At 38.9% G+C, this 19,158-nt stretch overlaps 1 protein-coding gene across 1 annotated transcript in view; it reads right to left on the minus strand.

Moving 5' to 3' along the window:
- The window catches only part of ATRNL1 (attractin like 1), a 516,200-nt gene that overhangs the window by 43,178 nt on the left and 453,864 nt on the right, over nt 1–19,158 (minus strand). The window contains exon 28 of the mRNA XM_062635366.1: nt 13,964–14,078. Within this exon, the coding sequence (XP_062491350.1) occupies nt 13,964–14,078 (115 nt within the window). The remainder of the gene's footprint in view (nt 1–13,963; nt 14,079–19,158) is intronic.

Consider the following 19,158-nt stretch of genomic DNA (forward strand, 5'->3'; position numbering starts at 1 on the left):
TAGAAGCATCTTAGCCCAAGAGCGTGATAAAATTGCATTGTCCCAGTGATGAATGAAACTTTCCATGATGGTATGACTAAGAACCTAGACTGGTCTCCATGTAACTGTTTCTAGCAGTAGATGTGAACAGATTTGACTTCTGTTGATAAAGAAATGTGCTTCTTTTCAAATTAGAGGAAGGAGAAATAGGTGATGGGACCCCTGCTGAAAGATTTAAATCATATACAACTCTATCTTTGAAAGATTTATGGTTCTAATTTAACTGTACGCCATCTGCTCCACCTAGTACGTGTTGACTGAATAGAAAACCAGGCTACCAATTTCAAATAGGAAGGACACTTACCCAGTGTGTCACTTGCACAGGGATTTGTTCACTTTACCTCATTTTGCAACTCTAACTAGACACCTGTCAAATCCTCAGAATTTAACAGTACAAAATTGAAATCATCTGCTTGGTTTTCAGAAGGAATGTGGCTGATATGATGCTCCATTAGGTAAAAGTGTACATTCACACAGGCTGAACACAGACAAGACAGACCTTATTACTGCCTATTTTCTATGTAAGAAACACTGGGTATTGGTGTCAATATCAGGAGCGTAGAAGAAACCACTGCTTAATATAATTATCTGACCCCAAATGTTTCTATTGGCGCAAAACAAATGACACTAGTGAAAGATATTTCCATGAGATTTCTATCATAAATGACATAAATATCTTAATACCTCTCTCAGCAAAATTCTCAAATGAGAACTTCACATGTTTGTTAGCTGCCTTTATCACTTTTTTTTGGTGGTGTTTTTTTCCCCTCTTTGTTGACATCTGTATAGATCATGTCAAGAGAAGAAAAGCACACTATAATTTCTTTCAGCTATGGAAAGCTAAGCCTTGCAGAGTGCCTATGGGTCTGTCTGGGAGACAGTAAAATTTGAAGACCTACCTTTACAGCTTATTTTCTTCTTCCTATTCATGAATTACTCCTCTGCATCCTACCAATTTTACTTGACTTTCCAAACCCTACTAATCCCATGCCTTCCTCATCAGAGAACAGATAAAGAGAAAACCCCATGATATCCAGTATTACAAGTAGAATTTCACTGCCTAAAAAAGAAAATAAGGCCAAGCTCTGAAACTACCACTTTGTTTAGAGGAAGTGATTATGGTAAGGAAATTAGAGCTGCCAGTAGAAAGGGGCCAAAACATAAAGGGACAACAGTTCCCCACCCCTCCACATGGAGCACAGTACAGGATTGTGAGGGTTCCCCTGCCATTTGACAAGGTAGGGAGCACAAGGTCTTAGCTACCATAAATCTTGCCAAGACCCTCCAAGGGACAAATTACTGCTAGAAATCTGTCCCTGTTACATCAATAGAAAAATACATTATTGCTGACCTGCAAGACATTCATCAAGACAAATTCCTCACTCCTTCCTGACTTCCAACAAATACATTACAGCTATGCTATTATGGAAGCCAATAAACTTGTAACAGAAAGAGCCTATGCAGGTTTTTAAATTCAGAAAGCATAGGAATATGGATAAAGAGAATTAATCATGAGCAACAGAGGAGGCTGTGTTTTTTGTAAGGAACTGTAAGAACAAAATAGGAATCAAGCTGAGTTAGACCTTGTAAAGGTTTATTGAAAGAAGCATCTAAAGATTTTCACTGTATACATAGAGACAGAAAAGGCATTCTGTAGAAAGAAAGTGTTTTTTAGATATTGTTTCAGGAACTAATTATTTCATTGTTTGCAAGGAAGGAGATAATGTTTATCAAAGGTACTACCAACATAGATAATGGAACGCGGATATGACAACAGAAACAACAGAAGTTTTACGCATTGACATTAGGGTCATCAGAACACTAGTTCTGTAAGGATACAAGAAAAACAAATTATGGTATCGGAGAATTTAATAATCTGTCATGTCAAATGCACTGACATACAAATTGAGAACAGTAAGTGCTCTATTTTGAACTAAATATTGTCTAGATTCAAGAAAAAAAATTAGCCCTTTATTGATCTATTAAGCCAACTCAGCTATATGATACTTGTCAAGAAAGAATATTTAAAGGTACATAAATGGAAAATGGGTCAAAAAGCACCAGCATTTCACCAAAGATTTGCCAGACCAACCTGTTTTCAGCTGATTATCTGGGTAAGGACATGCAGAAGATTTTCTAGATTTCTCAAATCTCTGAAATTCCTGAAAGATGAGAGGTTAGTACAAGAGTTGTGTAGAGTGTACAACTGCATGAAGGAGAGAAAACAAAAGTAGCTTTGAAAAGGAAAAAGGACGCTGAAGGTATAGCACAGCAAAACAAATCAACCTTTTGAGCAGTCTTTTTTAATATTTTCATTAAAGAGCTTGCCATAAGAGTATTCTGCTGAAACTCAATCATGACAATCATCGGTATGTAGCATCAGCACAGAGAAGGAGTGGAATATAATCCAGATAGAGATACATGACCTCAAAAACTTCAGAAATACAAATGCGCTCAGATTCAACAGTGTAAAATTCAAGACCGTGTATTTTGGGAACAAGCAGAAACGTATATACTAAAAGTTCACTGAGGAAGAAAAGAAGGGCAGGGATATAAGTAATTGGCCACAGAGCAACTGAGTTTGAATGGGAGTGGGGGGGGAAATAATTTTTTAAAAGCAGAAGTTAAATGGGATACAGCAAGGAAACGTTAGTGTCATTGGGCAACATCAGATGAGACTTCACGTGGCACTCTGAATACAACCTTGGCCATGTAAAAGAAGCTGAACTGAAGCTGAAACTAGGACAGAGCTACAAAGGTGTTCAGAAGCCCGAAGAACATGTTTGAAGCAGACTTCATTTGCCTTAGTCTGGCAAAATGAAGGTGGAAAAGAGATGCGAGTGCTGTATCAAAACGTTGTGGGTGATAGATGTCATGTTGAAAATAGGATAACCCCCAAGTACTTCAGCTTTACGGTCAGCAGGCAGGTACAGTTGAAGAATGATTTTTCTTTCCAGGTTAGAGCCTTCAATTTGAAGGCTTGGGTTCTAATGTATTTGTTTGCAGCCATGAGCATCCATCATTACCTCTCTATTCCCTGCGACGAGTGGGAAGAGGAAATCACCAAATTGCCATCTGGATGCAACCTGAAAATGGTTCAACCAATCTTCATGAACAGTGTAGCTGTGCACAACCGTACTTACATTTCACAATTGCCAAAACTTCTACAGCCTCATCATTCTTTCCATTCCCTTTAAAGCTGCAAAAGCCCTCCCCACCCCACCCCCCAAGAAAGGACCAGTGACAGTTTTAACAATTAATAATTAGCTGTCATGTTATTTAACAGTTTTTATTACTATGTCTCATTTTACTGAGTCCCTCTAGGGCAGTAAATTTAGCAAGAAAGATGCAAGGTCCTACACCTGGGTCAGGGCAATCCCAGGCACAGCTACAGGTTGGGCAGAGAAGAGATTCAGAGCAGCCCTGCAGAGATGGAATTGGGGGTGGTGTTGGTCGATGAAAAACTTAATATGAGCTGGCTTCAGTGTGTGCTCGTAGCGCAGAAAGCCAACTGTATACTGGGCTGCATCAAAAGGAGCGTGACCAGCAGGTCGAAGGAGGTGATCCTGCCCCTCTATTCTGCTCTTGTGAGACCTCATCTGGAGTATTGTGTGCAGTTCTGGTGTCCTCAACATAAAAAGGACATGGAACTGCTGGAACAAGTCCAGAGGAGGGCCACGAGGATGATCAGGGGACTGGAGCACCTCCCGTATGAAGACAGGCTGAGGAAGTTGGGGCTGTTCAGCCTGGAGAAGAGAATGCTGCGTGGAGACCTCATAGCAGCCTCCAGTATATGAAGGGAGCCCACAAGGATGCTGGGGAGGGACTCTTCATTAGGCACTGTAGTGACAGGACAAGGGGTAACGGGTTAAAACTTAAACAAGGTAAGTTCAGGTTGGATAGAAGGAAGAAGTTCTTTATGTGAGGGTGGTGAGGCACTGGAACAGGTTGCCCAAAGAAGCGGTAAATGCTCCATCCCTGGCAGTGCTCAGGGCCAGGTTGGGCAGAGTCTTGGGCGACATGGTCTAGTGTGAGGCATCCCTGCTCATGGCAGCTGGTCAGAACTATGTGATCTTAAGGTTCTTCCCAACCCAAAACATTCTTTGATTCTGTGATTCTATAAAACATCCATCTCTATATCCTATGTTTTCCTCCTTTCTTTTTTCCTTGCCAGGTGACAGCTCAAAAGTATGCATTTTTGACTGTCCAATCAATGTTACTTTTGCTGAGATTTGTGCAAGACACATTGCTAACATTAATATGAAGAACATGCAATGTAAAGTGTTTACGTCCCTTTCAAATAAATTCTTCAGACTATAAAGGAATCAATGTTCTATGGCTACAATAATGCAAAAACTAATTCATAACAGAACCACATAAAATTCTTTAAAAGACCAGACAAAATCAATACCCACCTCATTCTTCATGACTTACAAGGCTTGATAAGAACCTCAGTGATTTTCAGATGGGCTTTACCCAGCAGGTTCCAAAAGTAACTGCTTTGGGTTTGGGCTGCAGGAGGGGTGGTGGTGGCTACTGGGTTTTATTATCTATTTTGTTTTTGCTATTGCCATAAATATTTTTTAAGTAATCATCAGCACCATCTGCCACTTACCGCTGTGTTCTTTTCACAGTGTCAATACTATAAACACAGTCTGCTCCCTCATTTGATGCAGTGCAGAAGAACAGAATTAAGCAGAAAACAGTTGCTCCAAAAATAGGCCTTACTATTTAAAAAAAGCAACTTCTACAGTAAAATAATCTTCAGAATAGATTATTTCAGTTTCCACCAGTCTTAAAGAGCTACTTTGCTAAGCATCTCTAGTTAAGTAAAAAGAGCTCCAAATTTTACTTCCCTTGAGACCATGGTACTTGATAAACCAGTCTCTCAGTGTCAGAAAGTTGAAGTTATTGCTTATTAATTCGGGTTTTAGTCATAGTCATTAAACACAAAGACCATTATAATTTTCTCAATTTTAACTTTTTCTATTGTTTGAGCGTTTGACTGGCAGCATGTTGGTAACTAATATGGGGTATCCCTCAATGCGATTACCAAAATCCCATTGGTATACAAAATGCTCTAGTCATGCCTTAGGTTAGAGAAAATTATTAATCTCAGTCTTCACACAGTCTAAACAGTAAAGGTAAACTTTCCAAAGATTCTGTTCCTTTCTGAGTCTTTTAAAATAATTCATCTTATCTATAGAGCTTCTGGTCAAATGAATACAGCCATGCACCTCTGCAAGCTGAGCTATGTGAACTGGCGCTGTGATTTCCATCATGGCAATCTCGTCCACATAATGAAGATGTACAATCTGTTTTGGAGACTGTGTTTTTTTTCTAGAATAGTGAGTTATATGGCACTGTAAACCCTACTTTAGTTTCAGTCCAGATAAAATGCCTGATTCACCCCTGTATTTTAACACAAATTCTAGACATCTAATACTGTTTTGCTGTGATACGTAGTTTCGCATACTTCCAATTGCATCTTGGCACTTCAGAGAAGGTGAATACATATTTTTTTTTTTCAAACATTTCATAGGAGAAATCTTGATACTTATGATGGGGAAGTGTCCCTTCTAGGGGTATGATTAAGTTGGTTTTACTCAGTGTTTTTATAATGCTTTCCCTGTTTACATGTCACTTCATTCCATCTAAACAGTATTGTTAGTTTATCAGTAAAAAATCTACATCTCTGGTGTATCAGTAATAAACTTATGTCAGTAAAAGAGCAAACAGTGAAAATAATCCAGTAGTCTGCCTCTGCAATTACAAAGGAGAGATGACTTCAGTTTACAGAGGCAGACTCTAGAGAGGTACAGAACAAAGAACAGGATGACTCAGAAAAATGTTTACTTAAAGACACATGTAAGATGCCCAGGTACTACTTTGATGGGACTAACAAACTGGCTGGGAAAAAACAGAATGCAGAACTATGTTCTATCTAGACTTACATCCTTTCACAGATTTCCTTTCTTCTTTTGCAATATCACTTTTATGTTTCTTGTTTTTCTGTTTAGGAGTCTAAATAACCTACCAGCTACGAATATCTTCCCATTTCTATGCCTACCCCCACTTTTTTTTTCCTCCCAGCATTAAGTATTCATGGTCTTTCTTCACTAAAGCCTGCTATATATATGAGTAATTAGAAGTCCTACTTCTAAACTAAGGAGCAACAGAAAGAAAGCCTTTTTAATATAACTTTCGTACCTCTTTTCTTGATTAACATCTTAGCTCTTCCACTGTTCCCCTTTTGCACAGTTGAAGGCTGTTTTTCTGTCAGTGGGTATTAGTCCATATATGCCTCCAAAATGCTGCGTGCAAGACTATGAATAGTCAAGGCCACATTTTATATAGCATGAAACATATACTTGATGTAAGCATTATTCCAAAACAGATACCTTGCCAGCACTCCTCTCTACTAGCTACCTGTACTAGCTACCTGACATTACAACATACATACAGATCTTGTTTTCCACTTTGAACAGAGACCACACAAAGGACAAACACGATTAATGATCTGACCTAGCCCTCTGCTCTAAGCAGAAGCAAGCCTCAAGCACCACCTTGCCAACCCCCTATTTTCTCCCTTTCTGAGTATAAGAAAAGGTCTACAAAGAGGTGAAATAATGTACCAGAATGTGTGTGTCTGAGAAGACAAGGGGCTAAAGTGGTCCTTAGCAAAAGAGCCTCTGAAGTTCACTCTCAAGTCTTCACTCTTACTGCTGCTGTGAGGCTGGAGCTTTTCAATAAGCACACGGATACACTTGCTAATGCAGAATTAGGTTCAGTTTTTTTCCCCTGTATTTCCCTTGTCTTTTCCCTTTGAGTATATAAGAAATGCTAGAACCTTCAGCTTGCACATGTGGGCTCTTAATAACATGTATTCCATACATCGGCCTGTACAATTCAGCTTATAGTTATCAACTTTTTCATTAATTCATCCTGTATTTTCACTCCTTTAGTAAATACCCTCCAACATGTAAAAAGGCTGTAAAAGATTCAACCATCTTCTATGTGTATTAATTACAGTATACTTTCATCAACATCTTAAATATTTTTCTACAAGAAAATCTTTACTCCTTTTAGCCCTGCTGATGTTATATTGGGTTATTTTACAAGTATGAAGGGACTAAGCAAGGAATGTGTTTGTAGCAGGTAGAAATTCATGGGACTCACCTGCCCTGGTGTATGTCTGCAACTATTTCACTGCATACTGAGATTTGTACATATATGAACCTATTTTACATATGAAAAACCCTAGCTATGGTTTTGTTTCAGGGTCAGAACAAGTCAGCAATATCATTAAATATAATACTTGATAAAAATATTCACTATTTCATACTTATATTAATATGCATCTTATGTATTACTGGGCTTTGTATTTTAATCAGATAAAATTAGAAATAGAACCAAGAAAGCCTTGTTACTGAAAGCTCCCATCCAGAGCTAACTGTCTTGTAGAACACTCAGAATAATAGGATCATAGAATAGTTAGGGTTGGAAAGGACCTTAACATCATCCAGTTCCAACCCCCCTGCCATGGGCAGGGACACCTCACACTAAACCATACCACCCAAGGCCTCGTCCAACCTGGCCTTGAACACCGCCAGGGATGGAGCATTCACAACTTCCCTGGGCAACTCATTCCAGTGCCTCACCACCCTCACAGTAAAGAACTTCTTCCTTATATCCAATCTAAACTTCCCCTGTTTAAGTTTTAACCCGTTACCCCTTCTCCTGTCACTACAGTCCCTAATGAAGAGTCCTTCTCCAGCATCCCTATAGGCCCCCTTCAGATACTGGAAGGCTGCTATGAGGTCTCCACGCAGCTTTCTCTTCTCCAGGCTGAACAGCCCCAAATTTCTCAGCCATCAGAGGTCTCACAAGAGCAGAGTAGAGGGGCAGGATCACCTCCTTCGACCTGCTGATCACGCTCCTTTTGATGCAGCCCAGGATACGGTTGCTTTCTGGGCTGCAAGCGCACACTGAAGCTGGCTCATGTTCATTTTCTCATCAACCAACACCCCCAAGTCCTTCTCCGCAGGGCTGCTCTTAATCTCTTCTCTGCCCAATCTGTAGCTGTGCCTGGGATTGCTCCGACCCAGGTGTAGGACCTTGCACTTGGCATGGTTAAACTTCATGAGGTTGGCATCAGCCCACCTCACAAGCATGTCAAGGTCCCTCTGGATGGCATTCCTTCCCTCCAGGGTATCAACTGCTCCACACAGCTTGGTGTCATCGGCAAACTTGCTGAGGGTGCACTCAATCCCACCGTCCATGGCAGCAATGCATGGCAGCAATGAAGATGTTGAACAAGACTGGTTCCAACACCGATCCCTGAGGGACGCCACTCGTTACTGGTCTCCAGCCGGACATTGAGCCATTGACCACAACTCTTTGCGTGCAGCCATCCAGCCAGTTCTTTATCCACCGAGTGATCCACCTATCAAACTGATGTCGCTCCAATTTAGAGCCAAGAATGTCGTGTGGGACAGTGTCGAATGCTTTGCACAAGTCCAGGTAGATGACATCAACTGCTCTACCCCTGTCCATCAGTTCTGTAGCCCCATCATAGAAGGCCACAAAACTGGTCAGGCAGGATTTCCCCTTAGTGAAGCCATGCTGGCTGTCACCAAGCCCCTTGTTGATTTTCATGTGCCTTAGCATGCCTTCCAGGAGAATCTGCTCCAAGATTTTGCCAGGCACAGAGGTGAGACTGACTGCTCTGTAATTCCCTGGGTCATCCATTTTCCCCTTCTTGAAAATGGGGGTTATATTTCCCTTTTTCCAGTCATTGGGAACTTCACCTGGCTGCCATGATTTCTCAAATATGATGGCCAGCGGCTTCGCAACTTCATTTGCCAGCTCCTTCAGGACCCGTGGATGGATCTCATCAGGACCCGTGGATGGATCTCATCAGGACCCCTGGATGGATCTCATCAGGACCCGTGGATGGATCTCATCAGGACCCATGGACTTGTGCACGTTCAGATTTTTAAGATGGTCTCGAACCAGTTCCTCTCCTACAGTGGGTGCAAGGTCTTCATTCTCACAGTCCCTGCATCTGCCTTCCAAGGCTTGGGTGGTTTGGTCAGAGCCTTTGCCAGTGAAGACCAAGGCAAAGAAGTCATTCAGAACCTCAGCCTTCTCCAAATCCTGTGTAGCCAGTTCTGAGAGCTTCCTGAGGGGGCCTACATTCTCCGTAGTCTGTTTTTTATTTGCTATGTACTTGTAGAATCCCTTCCTGTTATCTTTAATACCTCTAGCTAAGTCTAATTCTAACTGGGCCTTAACTTAATGAGCTGTTATTCATTACGATGGTGAGTATAGAGAAGGCACATGGCCTGGTAGTTTTATCAATTGTGTGATCTTACTGTAGCTTTCTGATTAAGTAGGATTGAACACCACAGTTACTGGGTCCAGAATTACATGGAATTCTGTTTTGATCCAAGTATATCAGAGGCTAACTTTTGTACAGGACTGCTGAACATGAAACGCTGCTATCTTCATTTATATTTGTAGCATCAGACTATTGCATGCAGCCTTCCACTGCAAAATTACTTCCACTGAAGTTGCTCAGTTAATTGCTATATTTTATGTAATTATTGATTTTAATTTCTAAGTGCTACTTTTAACTAGTCAGTTAGATTCACCTTACCTAGTCATAGCCATACTGATATCCTCTGAGGTTTAACAGAGAAACATTCATATATGTACACCTTGAGAGACCATTCAGCTCACTGTCTTAATAGCAAAGTACCTTTACTGAGTAAAGGTACCTTTACCTTTACTCTACCACTTTACCTACTTGGCAGATACTAAATTTATGCTGTGTGAAAGTAACAAAACCTGTAAATAATGCAGAAATTTCATCCCTTAATTCTGAATTATTTTGAAATGTTCTAATATTCTCATTTCTCTTTGTGCTTTAAAGCATTTAGTGGTTTTAGCCAAGAATGATGCAAACATAATAGGGTTTTATAAACTTGATGTACAATACCTTGATAACTCAAAGTGTGGGATTCAGTTGGCTTTAATAGTAATGATGACATGATCACAGTTCTTTTAACAGGATTTATCACACTACCAAGCTACAATTTTTGTATTGCCCAATATATCACCAAAGCTGTACAAAGACCTTGAAGAAGTTATCCCTGGTCTTTCCAACCGCTGGTAACTCATTGGCACCTTTATCTTCATTAAGTAATTTATATAGTAACATCTTGTTCCTTTTTATTTTATTTTATTTTTCTAGTTTATTTTTTTCAGTGCCCTCTGAGTTCTTTCTAGAGATCTGGTTGCAGCTGTTCTGAGTGTTAGATCTCTTTTTATTTAAGAAGAGTTTAAGCTATTTAAAGCATGGGGTCAGACACTACAGCAATAATAGATGATCTCTAGCTTCCAATGTGTCATAAAATCTGCAAGACATACATGTCGTTTTATCTCATCATCTGCCCACAGGTGCTTGAGCAAGTGATTTTTCTGATATGTACATACATCGATGCATCTGTTGATAACTGATCTACACATAAATTGTACAGAGAATTGCTGTTTTTTTTAACCTTTGAATTTTGATCTGACTAGCCAGGTACAATGCAGCCAATGAGACAAGTGAAGAATGAAGAAACCACATGTTCTGTCAATCCTAAATAGAGACATTTAGTTTTTATCACTGCTAAACTTCCTTAATGCTTTTCATTGATCATTATAATTCATAATTTTGTTCTAATCCAAGCAAAATTTCATTTAAATACAGTTGTTACTCTAGAGAAATATAACTGAATTATTAGGATCCTCTTCAAAACTTACACCTAAAAGAAAATGTAATGTCTTCTGTGCTACACCTAACCTACTATGATGGTAACATTTACTGATTTTCCAGGTTCTCAGAATGTTTAATTCTAGAAATTGCTCCTTCATTGAAAAAGTCCCTCTTTAAAACATGAGTCACAATGAATAGTGTTTCTTTTTTGTTTGCAATAAATACATTTTTAATCGGTATTTCATCTGAACCTACGTGGCCTGTATAAAATATATCATTAACCACATAATAATTTTATGCAGTTCTATTGTGCCAACCTAGCTGGGTTTTGTATATTTACAGGATTAGCATTTAGAATTAAATGATACTGTCAAGTCTGCAAAGTTCTGAGTATTTTTTGCAGGAAGTAGAGAGCGCTAGATCTCTGCTGGGACATATGGTCTCTCCCAGAGAAGTTTTCACTTTGCATAGCCTTTGGCCAAAGCCCACCATCTGTATTTGCAACTTTTCTTCCAGCTGCTGATCAAGGTGAAGAATAGAACATATGCTGCAGAAAGAGCAGCCTTTATATTAGCGTTTGGGTTGTTTGGGCTTTTTTAATATTCAGAGATATTTTCCAGCAAGATGATTCTTAATGTAAACCTTGGGAACATGCAATACTCACTTTTCATCAAATTCAGGTCTTAAAAACATAGGGATATAACTAACAACTCCAGTGCAACATAGACTAGTTACTTGTGGAAAGAATTAGCTTTCTTGATTTTGTGGAAAATGTACTGCAGAAGAATACAGGCATTTTCTTCTTCTATTTCAGATATACACATATAAGAAATTAAACCCACAGTCTCTTATCGTGAACTGAGAATCAGTATCATTGACATACCACTAAAAAAATATGTTTGACACACTGTCGGTTTTATCCTAGAATTACCCCAATGAGCTTGAAAATGGTAATATGCAAGTAATAGAGGATTCTAAAATTACTTGGCAAGACATAATTACTGAGCACACTACTTCCATCCACCTAAATATCGTTGTTTTAATCTAGCTTAGGTCATAAATGAAACCAACTACATAGCAAATATGTCTGCCGCACAAAGCTTCCACATCATTTCAGATAACTTGGCACAGTTCACAGCATCTGCTCCTAGGAAGCCCGGGGAAGAAGCAGCAGGTAGTGCTGCAGGACAGGAATGAAGTGAATTAGTAGAGCTACAGGTATGCCAGCAAGCTTGCATAACAGCTTCTGCCTAGACTATGCACGGTTCCATACAGTGAAAGCAGTCCATGAGTACCAAAATTCATTACACACAAGAAAAAATGATTATAGCAATATAATCTAATGGTTGAATCAGCATGATTGCACACCTCAAGCTTTTCCATTTGCTTTTGACCTTGAACAAAGTGAAAGTTGTAGGACTAAGAATCTTAGATATTTTTAAATACTAAATGGCTGACAAAGACCATAAAAACAAATGGAGGAGCAGCATTTGAAATACATGCCTGCAAAGCTGATGGAAGGCAAAGTACTGAGAAGACAGAATAGAACAGGAGGGTATAATATGTAAAAAAGAGGTGTATTTTTTCACAGGTTTAGAAACATTCAAAATAACGCATCTGCTGTACTGCTGAACCCCATTCCTGTTTCAAAAAGCCCATTCTCTCCATGTTTTACACACAACAAAGAACAGCAATTACTTTAAAAAAAAACCCTGTATATAATAAATAGAAGCTGACTGTGAAGTAACTAGATAAATACATTTTTACTGCTGAGATGCACACCATAGATAAATTTGAAAACAACAGAAAAAAAACACATTTTAAGTTCCATTTTCAACAACTACTTTTAATTTCCTTTCATAATGTTTTTCCTTGTCGTAAGACTATAAACACCTTCGTTTCTTTTTCATTTCCTTAAAACATGCACAGGGAATACGCTAAACATCCTTCCTCCCTCACTGCTCTCTTCAGAGCACTTACATTTATATACTTCTTCCAGGAAATGTACTTGACAAAGCATCACTAACACTTTTATTTTCATAGCACTTCCAAAAATTATATTCCAAGCCATAAAGAGCATTTTAAGAACTAAGTCCTCATCTCAGAACTCGGAGGGAAAAAATATAACACAACTTCCCCCCAGAAATGAACTGAAAACCCTAAATAAATAACAGATAGTCATCAGGCCGAAAGAAGAAAGAACACTCAGCTGAGCTTATTTCCAACATAAGTCAACTGTGTTTGCCCTCATCATTACTCAATACTTTTTAATCTCTTAAATGGAATTTTGAAGGTTAAAAGGATATCTTTTTGGCTCTTAATGATAAAAGTTAGCCCTAAAGCATACATTCTGGTTTATAGGAGCATTTTGGGCACATACTATTCATTGCAAAGGTGTTCATTTTGCCAACAACTCCACTGAAATCCGAAAGAGTAAAGTGGTCATCAATGATGTGCCACATTACTGTCTAAATTTTGTTGTCATGACCATTTTGTATTATATCATTGTAGGCAGTTATTTAAAGGATTTTAAAAGTGTATTTAGGTACCTCCTGTTTAGGAAATATTTTATAAGAATGGCTGCAACGGTTTTGTACAATGATCTAGCATAGATCAGATAAGGTAGATAATGCAAATGCTGTTTTAAGATGAGCTGGGATCATTTTCAAAGTGAACGCCTTCCTAGTGAAGCACTCACACAATACCCGGTTTCATCCAACAGGCATTATGGAAAATATTAATACTATAACTGAATCTTGAGCAGGGATCCATGGTGCAAAGGAACTTGAGTAGAAGTTAGCGCACTAAACATCATTCTGAAACGAGAATACTCATGGGTATTCCCTATATAGCTGTATTTATAGCAACTTGAACTGAAACCATAGGAGTGGCCAGCATATGATTTTTTTTTGCCCTGAAAGACAATGTTGAAGCATATTGGTATTCACACATGTCCTAACGAGATAAACCATTGTACACCAGCCTAGTTTGATCACTGGGCTTTTTATTTGGGTTACCATACCAAATTTCAAACAAAAATTCCTCATTAAGCATTGGTCCTAAACTCACCCATTTGTACTTGCATTCATCTGCCTTGCCAGTATTTTGGACCTGTGTGGGTGCAGTTGTGCACTGAACGAGGACAGACATGAGCCTTACCTGACTGACCAGGGGGTGGGACTCCTGATGATCCTCTGGGCAGACATAAGAATACTGTGAGGACAGCAGCCCTGTTTCCTGAACATGGCTCAATGGCAATTGGTTTGGGAGCACCCTGAAAAAGGAAAATACCAATGTATCATTAAGATTTCCATCACACTTTTACTTGTTTAATTTATTTTAAGGTTCACTGCAACAGTAGGGAAGATATTTTTCCCAGTTATTTCTTTGCATTTAAACAGATTGTTCTACCCATGTTAATTGACTAAAAAATGGGCTTTAACAGCCCACACTGCAAATTTAACCAAACAGAAAAAATTAAATGAACTTAAAGACAATAAAATTATACTTGATTTTATAGCTCACTAAATGTAGTGATACCAACTTCTCAAAGCTTAGAAAACAGCAAAACCTTTTGGTAAACACACCAGTATCTGTGAGTATTAGAATTTCCTCTATTCTACTAAGTACCCATGTGAAATAATCTTACTTACAGCCTCCATTACCTAGGCCTCCTAATATCAAAGCCATAAAATGAGAGAAAAACTATATTACATACAAATATATAAAGATAAAAAATTCTTCTTGAGTTTCCCAGACCAGTAAGTCTGCCTTCTCTGTATCTCTCCTAGCAAACAGATTTCTTTGAGGCAGGAACTGCCTGATTTTTCTTTGGCATGCACAGAAAGCAGGTCCACTGTTTGCATTTAAATAAACTTAGAAATGCTCTGAAAATGTTGAAAATGCAATTATCATATTTTTTTGTCTTATACAAAGCTTTGATAACAGTGGTTTTGCTGATGGAGGTACGTGCTGTTATCAAGCATCTCTCTTATTAGCTATACAGATCTTTTAATTTGCAGTCAGCTTTTGACTAAATGGTTGCTGCCATATTGTTCTGAAGTTATCAAGACTGAGGATACTAGAAGCTGGAAGAAATCAAAGCAGTCTGAAGATCCATGAATAGTAAGTTCTAATATAACAACTTAAAATATTTCCATATTTCCATGTTTCCATGATTTGTGCTCACTAAGAGATAGCCATTTCATTTCATTTTTGATAGCTTAAAAATTTAGTCAAGAGCTAAAGATATTTCTAAAACATCAGGTCAAACTCCACAGAAGCATTCATTTCTTTTCTGGTTTTGTAAATTTTTAGAATGTCTGTCATGTTCCAAGGCAAAATATGAGTCTGATGTTTTGATTCAAAATTCAAAGCCATAAAACTTTCCATTTACATGCAAGATTCGATGTACATATAAATGTCAACTGACTCAAGTGTACTAAGAAAAATGATATTTTAGCCAAGTGTATTAAATACACTGCAAAGTACTAGATATAAAGAAAACAAAGGCACTTCCATCATGTAAAGCAATTATCATTTTCTATTTTTCTACCTCCAAGTAACCAACATTTATTACTGCTCAGTGAAGATAAGGAAACAGAATACAGCAATAAATTGAGCAATAGATAAATATACCTTTTTTTTACTTCATGGTCATATTTGAAAGGCATTTCTGTCGATTCATTTGAGGTGATAGCATTAACATAACTTGGGAGAGGAATGCCATCTAATTTAAATTTAAATTTAAAATAATCAGTGACAACTGTTCACTAAAATCTTCCCCCAAAAATGAAACAGAAGAGCAAAACCTTAAAAGCTTCAGCTAAAACCAAAACCATCCAACTTCAAAAAAACCCAACATAAGGTATATTTTGTAAGCAGAGTGCACTGGACTTGTAGCACTTAATAATCATATATAATTTTTTAACATATTGGCTTAATGTTCACCAAAGGAACAGATGAAGAGACCAGGTTCTGAACTTGTGTAAACTGGTGTATATCTGTTGACTTCCACAGATCTATTGTCAATAAAACATTTAGACAGGCATTGCTGGATGACATGACTCTATTAAAAGCAATGCAGAAGAGATGAAAAACAGAACAAAACCTTAATAACATTAACAGCAGTGGTTGCACATGCAGTACTACAAAAGTAGTACCAGTGGGTTACTGGAAAAGAAAGCGAAAGGTGTGGGGAAAAAGATCTTATTCAGAATCCTTTGACTTATGCATATTGAAGGCAAATGTAGAAAAAAAACAACATAGAAAAATAATGGTAACTCTTCAGATCATAAAATTTAATATAGGAAAAGGTCCTGATGGGATCGTTCAGATTAGCAGGTAGTCTGTGCCCTGGGCTGTTTAAATCTAATCAGATAAGCATAGGCATATAGTAATACAATATAAAACAGTACTGACAGAAACCTGGCGTAGTTTCTCTGCTTCTCCCACTATTACATGCTTTCATTCGCTCCTGTTGCTCTTTCAGCTGTCAAAATCCAAGATTTCCTGACTGTCATACACTCATATCACACCTCTCCTTGGACCTGAATTTGTGCCCTGTCATTCCAGTACTTCTACCTGTTATCTCCCTCCTCAACCATCAAGGCAGGGATACAGCTCCATGCCAGCTAAGTTCATCTCACTTCAATCTCATGCTTCCCTCTTCACTGTGCACTGGCATCTTCAGTGCAAAACAGACTTTCCAGGCCTAGGGAAGTTCCTGCTGCAGGAGCTGTGAGCAGAGCTCGATGGACAGAGTGCTATAAACCAGGGAGGTGGCTAGGCAGTGACCCCCATGCACTCGCTAATATTACAAATAGATTTTACAAATGGGCCATCTTCCACTACATACTAGAACAACAGCACCTGAATCCATGCATGACATTTACAGTTAAAATAGTTGGTAATACTAATGGAAACAATAGAGCATTTAAGTTATCTTTCGTGGTTTGTCACAACAGCAAATAAAATAACATGATTCCTTTCTATTTGAAAATGCAGACAAAAATGAAATCTTCATTTTGAAATGTAATTCAGAATATGGTTTATGTGGACGCACAACTGAAAGGAACAGATTTATCATTACGTCTTTTAATTTGGTGAGTAATTATTATAAATCAAAATGATAATATTTTTATTGATGTGCAATATAAAACCTTTCATTAACAGGCCCCATCCTTTTCTATTTGAAGTTTACAATAATGCTTTTCAACACAATTGGAGGATATGATTTCTGACAAACATTTTTTCAGAGGACTTCATCCAAAACTCAAATACAGTGAGAATTTTGTGTTTGTGCCTACTTGTTCTTGATGGAACGTTATGACTGATAAACCAGATGTCTTATCTTACCTCACATCATTCAGATTTACTAGCAAAAACCCACAGAAGCATAGAGCAAATGATAATAATTTAGATAACCTAAGGTTTGTCAGTTGTTTTAAGATAAATACATAACCATGAATCAAAGTTATTTCACAGTGACATAAACATGTTCTGTGAAATGTGCCATTTATCATGCGTTTTCCACAGGTTTCCTGGAAGAGATAAGGCACGTGTTTGTTTGCCTACAGCACTTAGCTACCAGGATTTCCTTGCTAGAATTACCTTTTTTTTCCCCTTGTACAGAAAGTGACATATGTTTTTGCCAAAAACCACAAACGACAATCACAGAGTTAATAAAACTCTATCAGTGGAGGGCAGAATAAACAAATATTTATTTAACACCATTTTACTTTTATATTCCCTTTCTTGCTCACAGCATGACAGAAGGAGGTATGTCACCTGGGAAGGTGAAAAGTAAAGCGGAAGAAAACCACAAAGGAATAAAAGGGTGAAAGAGCATACGGTACTACTGAAAGTAAGAAAAGCAGAGTAAGTCAGCGGGTGTAAAAAGAAGAAAAAAGTGGAGAGGGTAAGGAATAAAACAGAATGAGAGAGAGGGGAAGGGAGGGAGAGGAAGAGGGTTTTATCCACAGTTTCAATGTGCAGTCATATACTCACAGAAAACAAATATCAGAAGTCATCTTCCTGATGTCCTAGATTTCTATCAGAGAGAAGGTTCTCCATTCTCCAGATTCTTTTTCTGATAATCCTACAAAGACCTAGCTGAAGTCCCGCTGCATGGGTGAGTTTGTGAGGAATCGCTGAGCTTTGAGAAGATTCTTTGCTCACCCTTGATCTGCTTCCATAAGGAATAAATTTTGGCTAGATTTTTTTTCCCTTTACAAAGGACAGATGGCAATGCTGCCATTACTGGCATAAAAACGTATGTCAGTTTATGCCATTATACCTGTATTAAACATATTCCTTTCTAAGTAATTTAGCACATCTGCTTTATAATGACAAGAAAGTAACAAAACAGGTTTAATTTTTATTAAGTATCGAAAACCCCAGCAAATCTTGCAAAGTGTTATTTGGATGTTTAGGAATAACACAAATGAGCAGCTTTAACAGTCCAGACCAAGAAGAAGCTGGGAAGTGTATTCTGTCACCTTTGGGGGCAGAATGGGCAAAAGCAGGCAGCAGCTGAAGAGGTGAGAAGAGCAGGAGAGCACAACAATGACTAAGGGGATGTTCACTGATCTAAGCTATTTGGTTCAGTTGATATGCTGGAGGGAAGGGATGACATCCAGAGGGACCCTGACACGCTTGTGAGGTGGAACATTGCCAGCCTCATGAAGTTCAACGCAGCAAAATGCAAAGTCCTGCACCTGGGCTGGGGCAACACCAAGCACTGCTGCAGGCTGGGCAAAGAAGTCATTCAGAGCAGCCCTGAGGAGAAGGGCTGCTGGCTGATGAGAAGCTCAACACGACCCAGCAGTGTGTGCTCACAGCCCAGAAAGCCAACTGTATCCTGGGCTGCATCAAAAGGAACGTGACCAGCAGGTCGAAGGAGGTGATCCTGCCCCTCTACTCTGCTCTTGTGAGACCTCACCTGGAGTATTGTGTGCAGTTCTGGTGTCCTCAACATAAAAAGGACATGGAACTGTTGGAACAAGTCCAGAGAAGGGCCATGAGGATGATCAGGGGACTGGAGCACCTCCCGTATGGAGACAGGCTGAGAAAGTTGGGGCTGTTCAGCCTGGAGAAGAGAAGGCTGCGTGGAGACCTCATAGCAGCCTTCCAGTGTCTGAAGGGGGCCTATAGGGATGCTGGGGAGGGACTCTTCATTAAGAACTAATAAAAAGTCATTAGGGGCAGGGGGTTCAAACTTAAACAGGGAAGTTCAGGTTAGATATAAGGAAGAAGTTCTTTACTGTGAGGGTGGTGAGGCACTGGAACAGGCTGCCCAAAGAAGCGGCAAATGTTCCATCCCTGGCAGCGTGCAAGGCCAAGTTGGGCAGAGC

Source organism: Pezoporus occidentalis, unplaced genomic scaffold (assembly GCF_034315485.1).
Source record: "Pezoporus occidentalis ecotype Australia unplaced genomic scaffold, CSIRO_AGI_Poc_V1 ctg45, whole genome shotgun sequence".
NCBI lineage: Eukaryota > Metazoa > Chordata > Aves > Psittaciformes > Psittacidae > Pezoporus > Pezoporus occidentalis.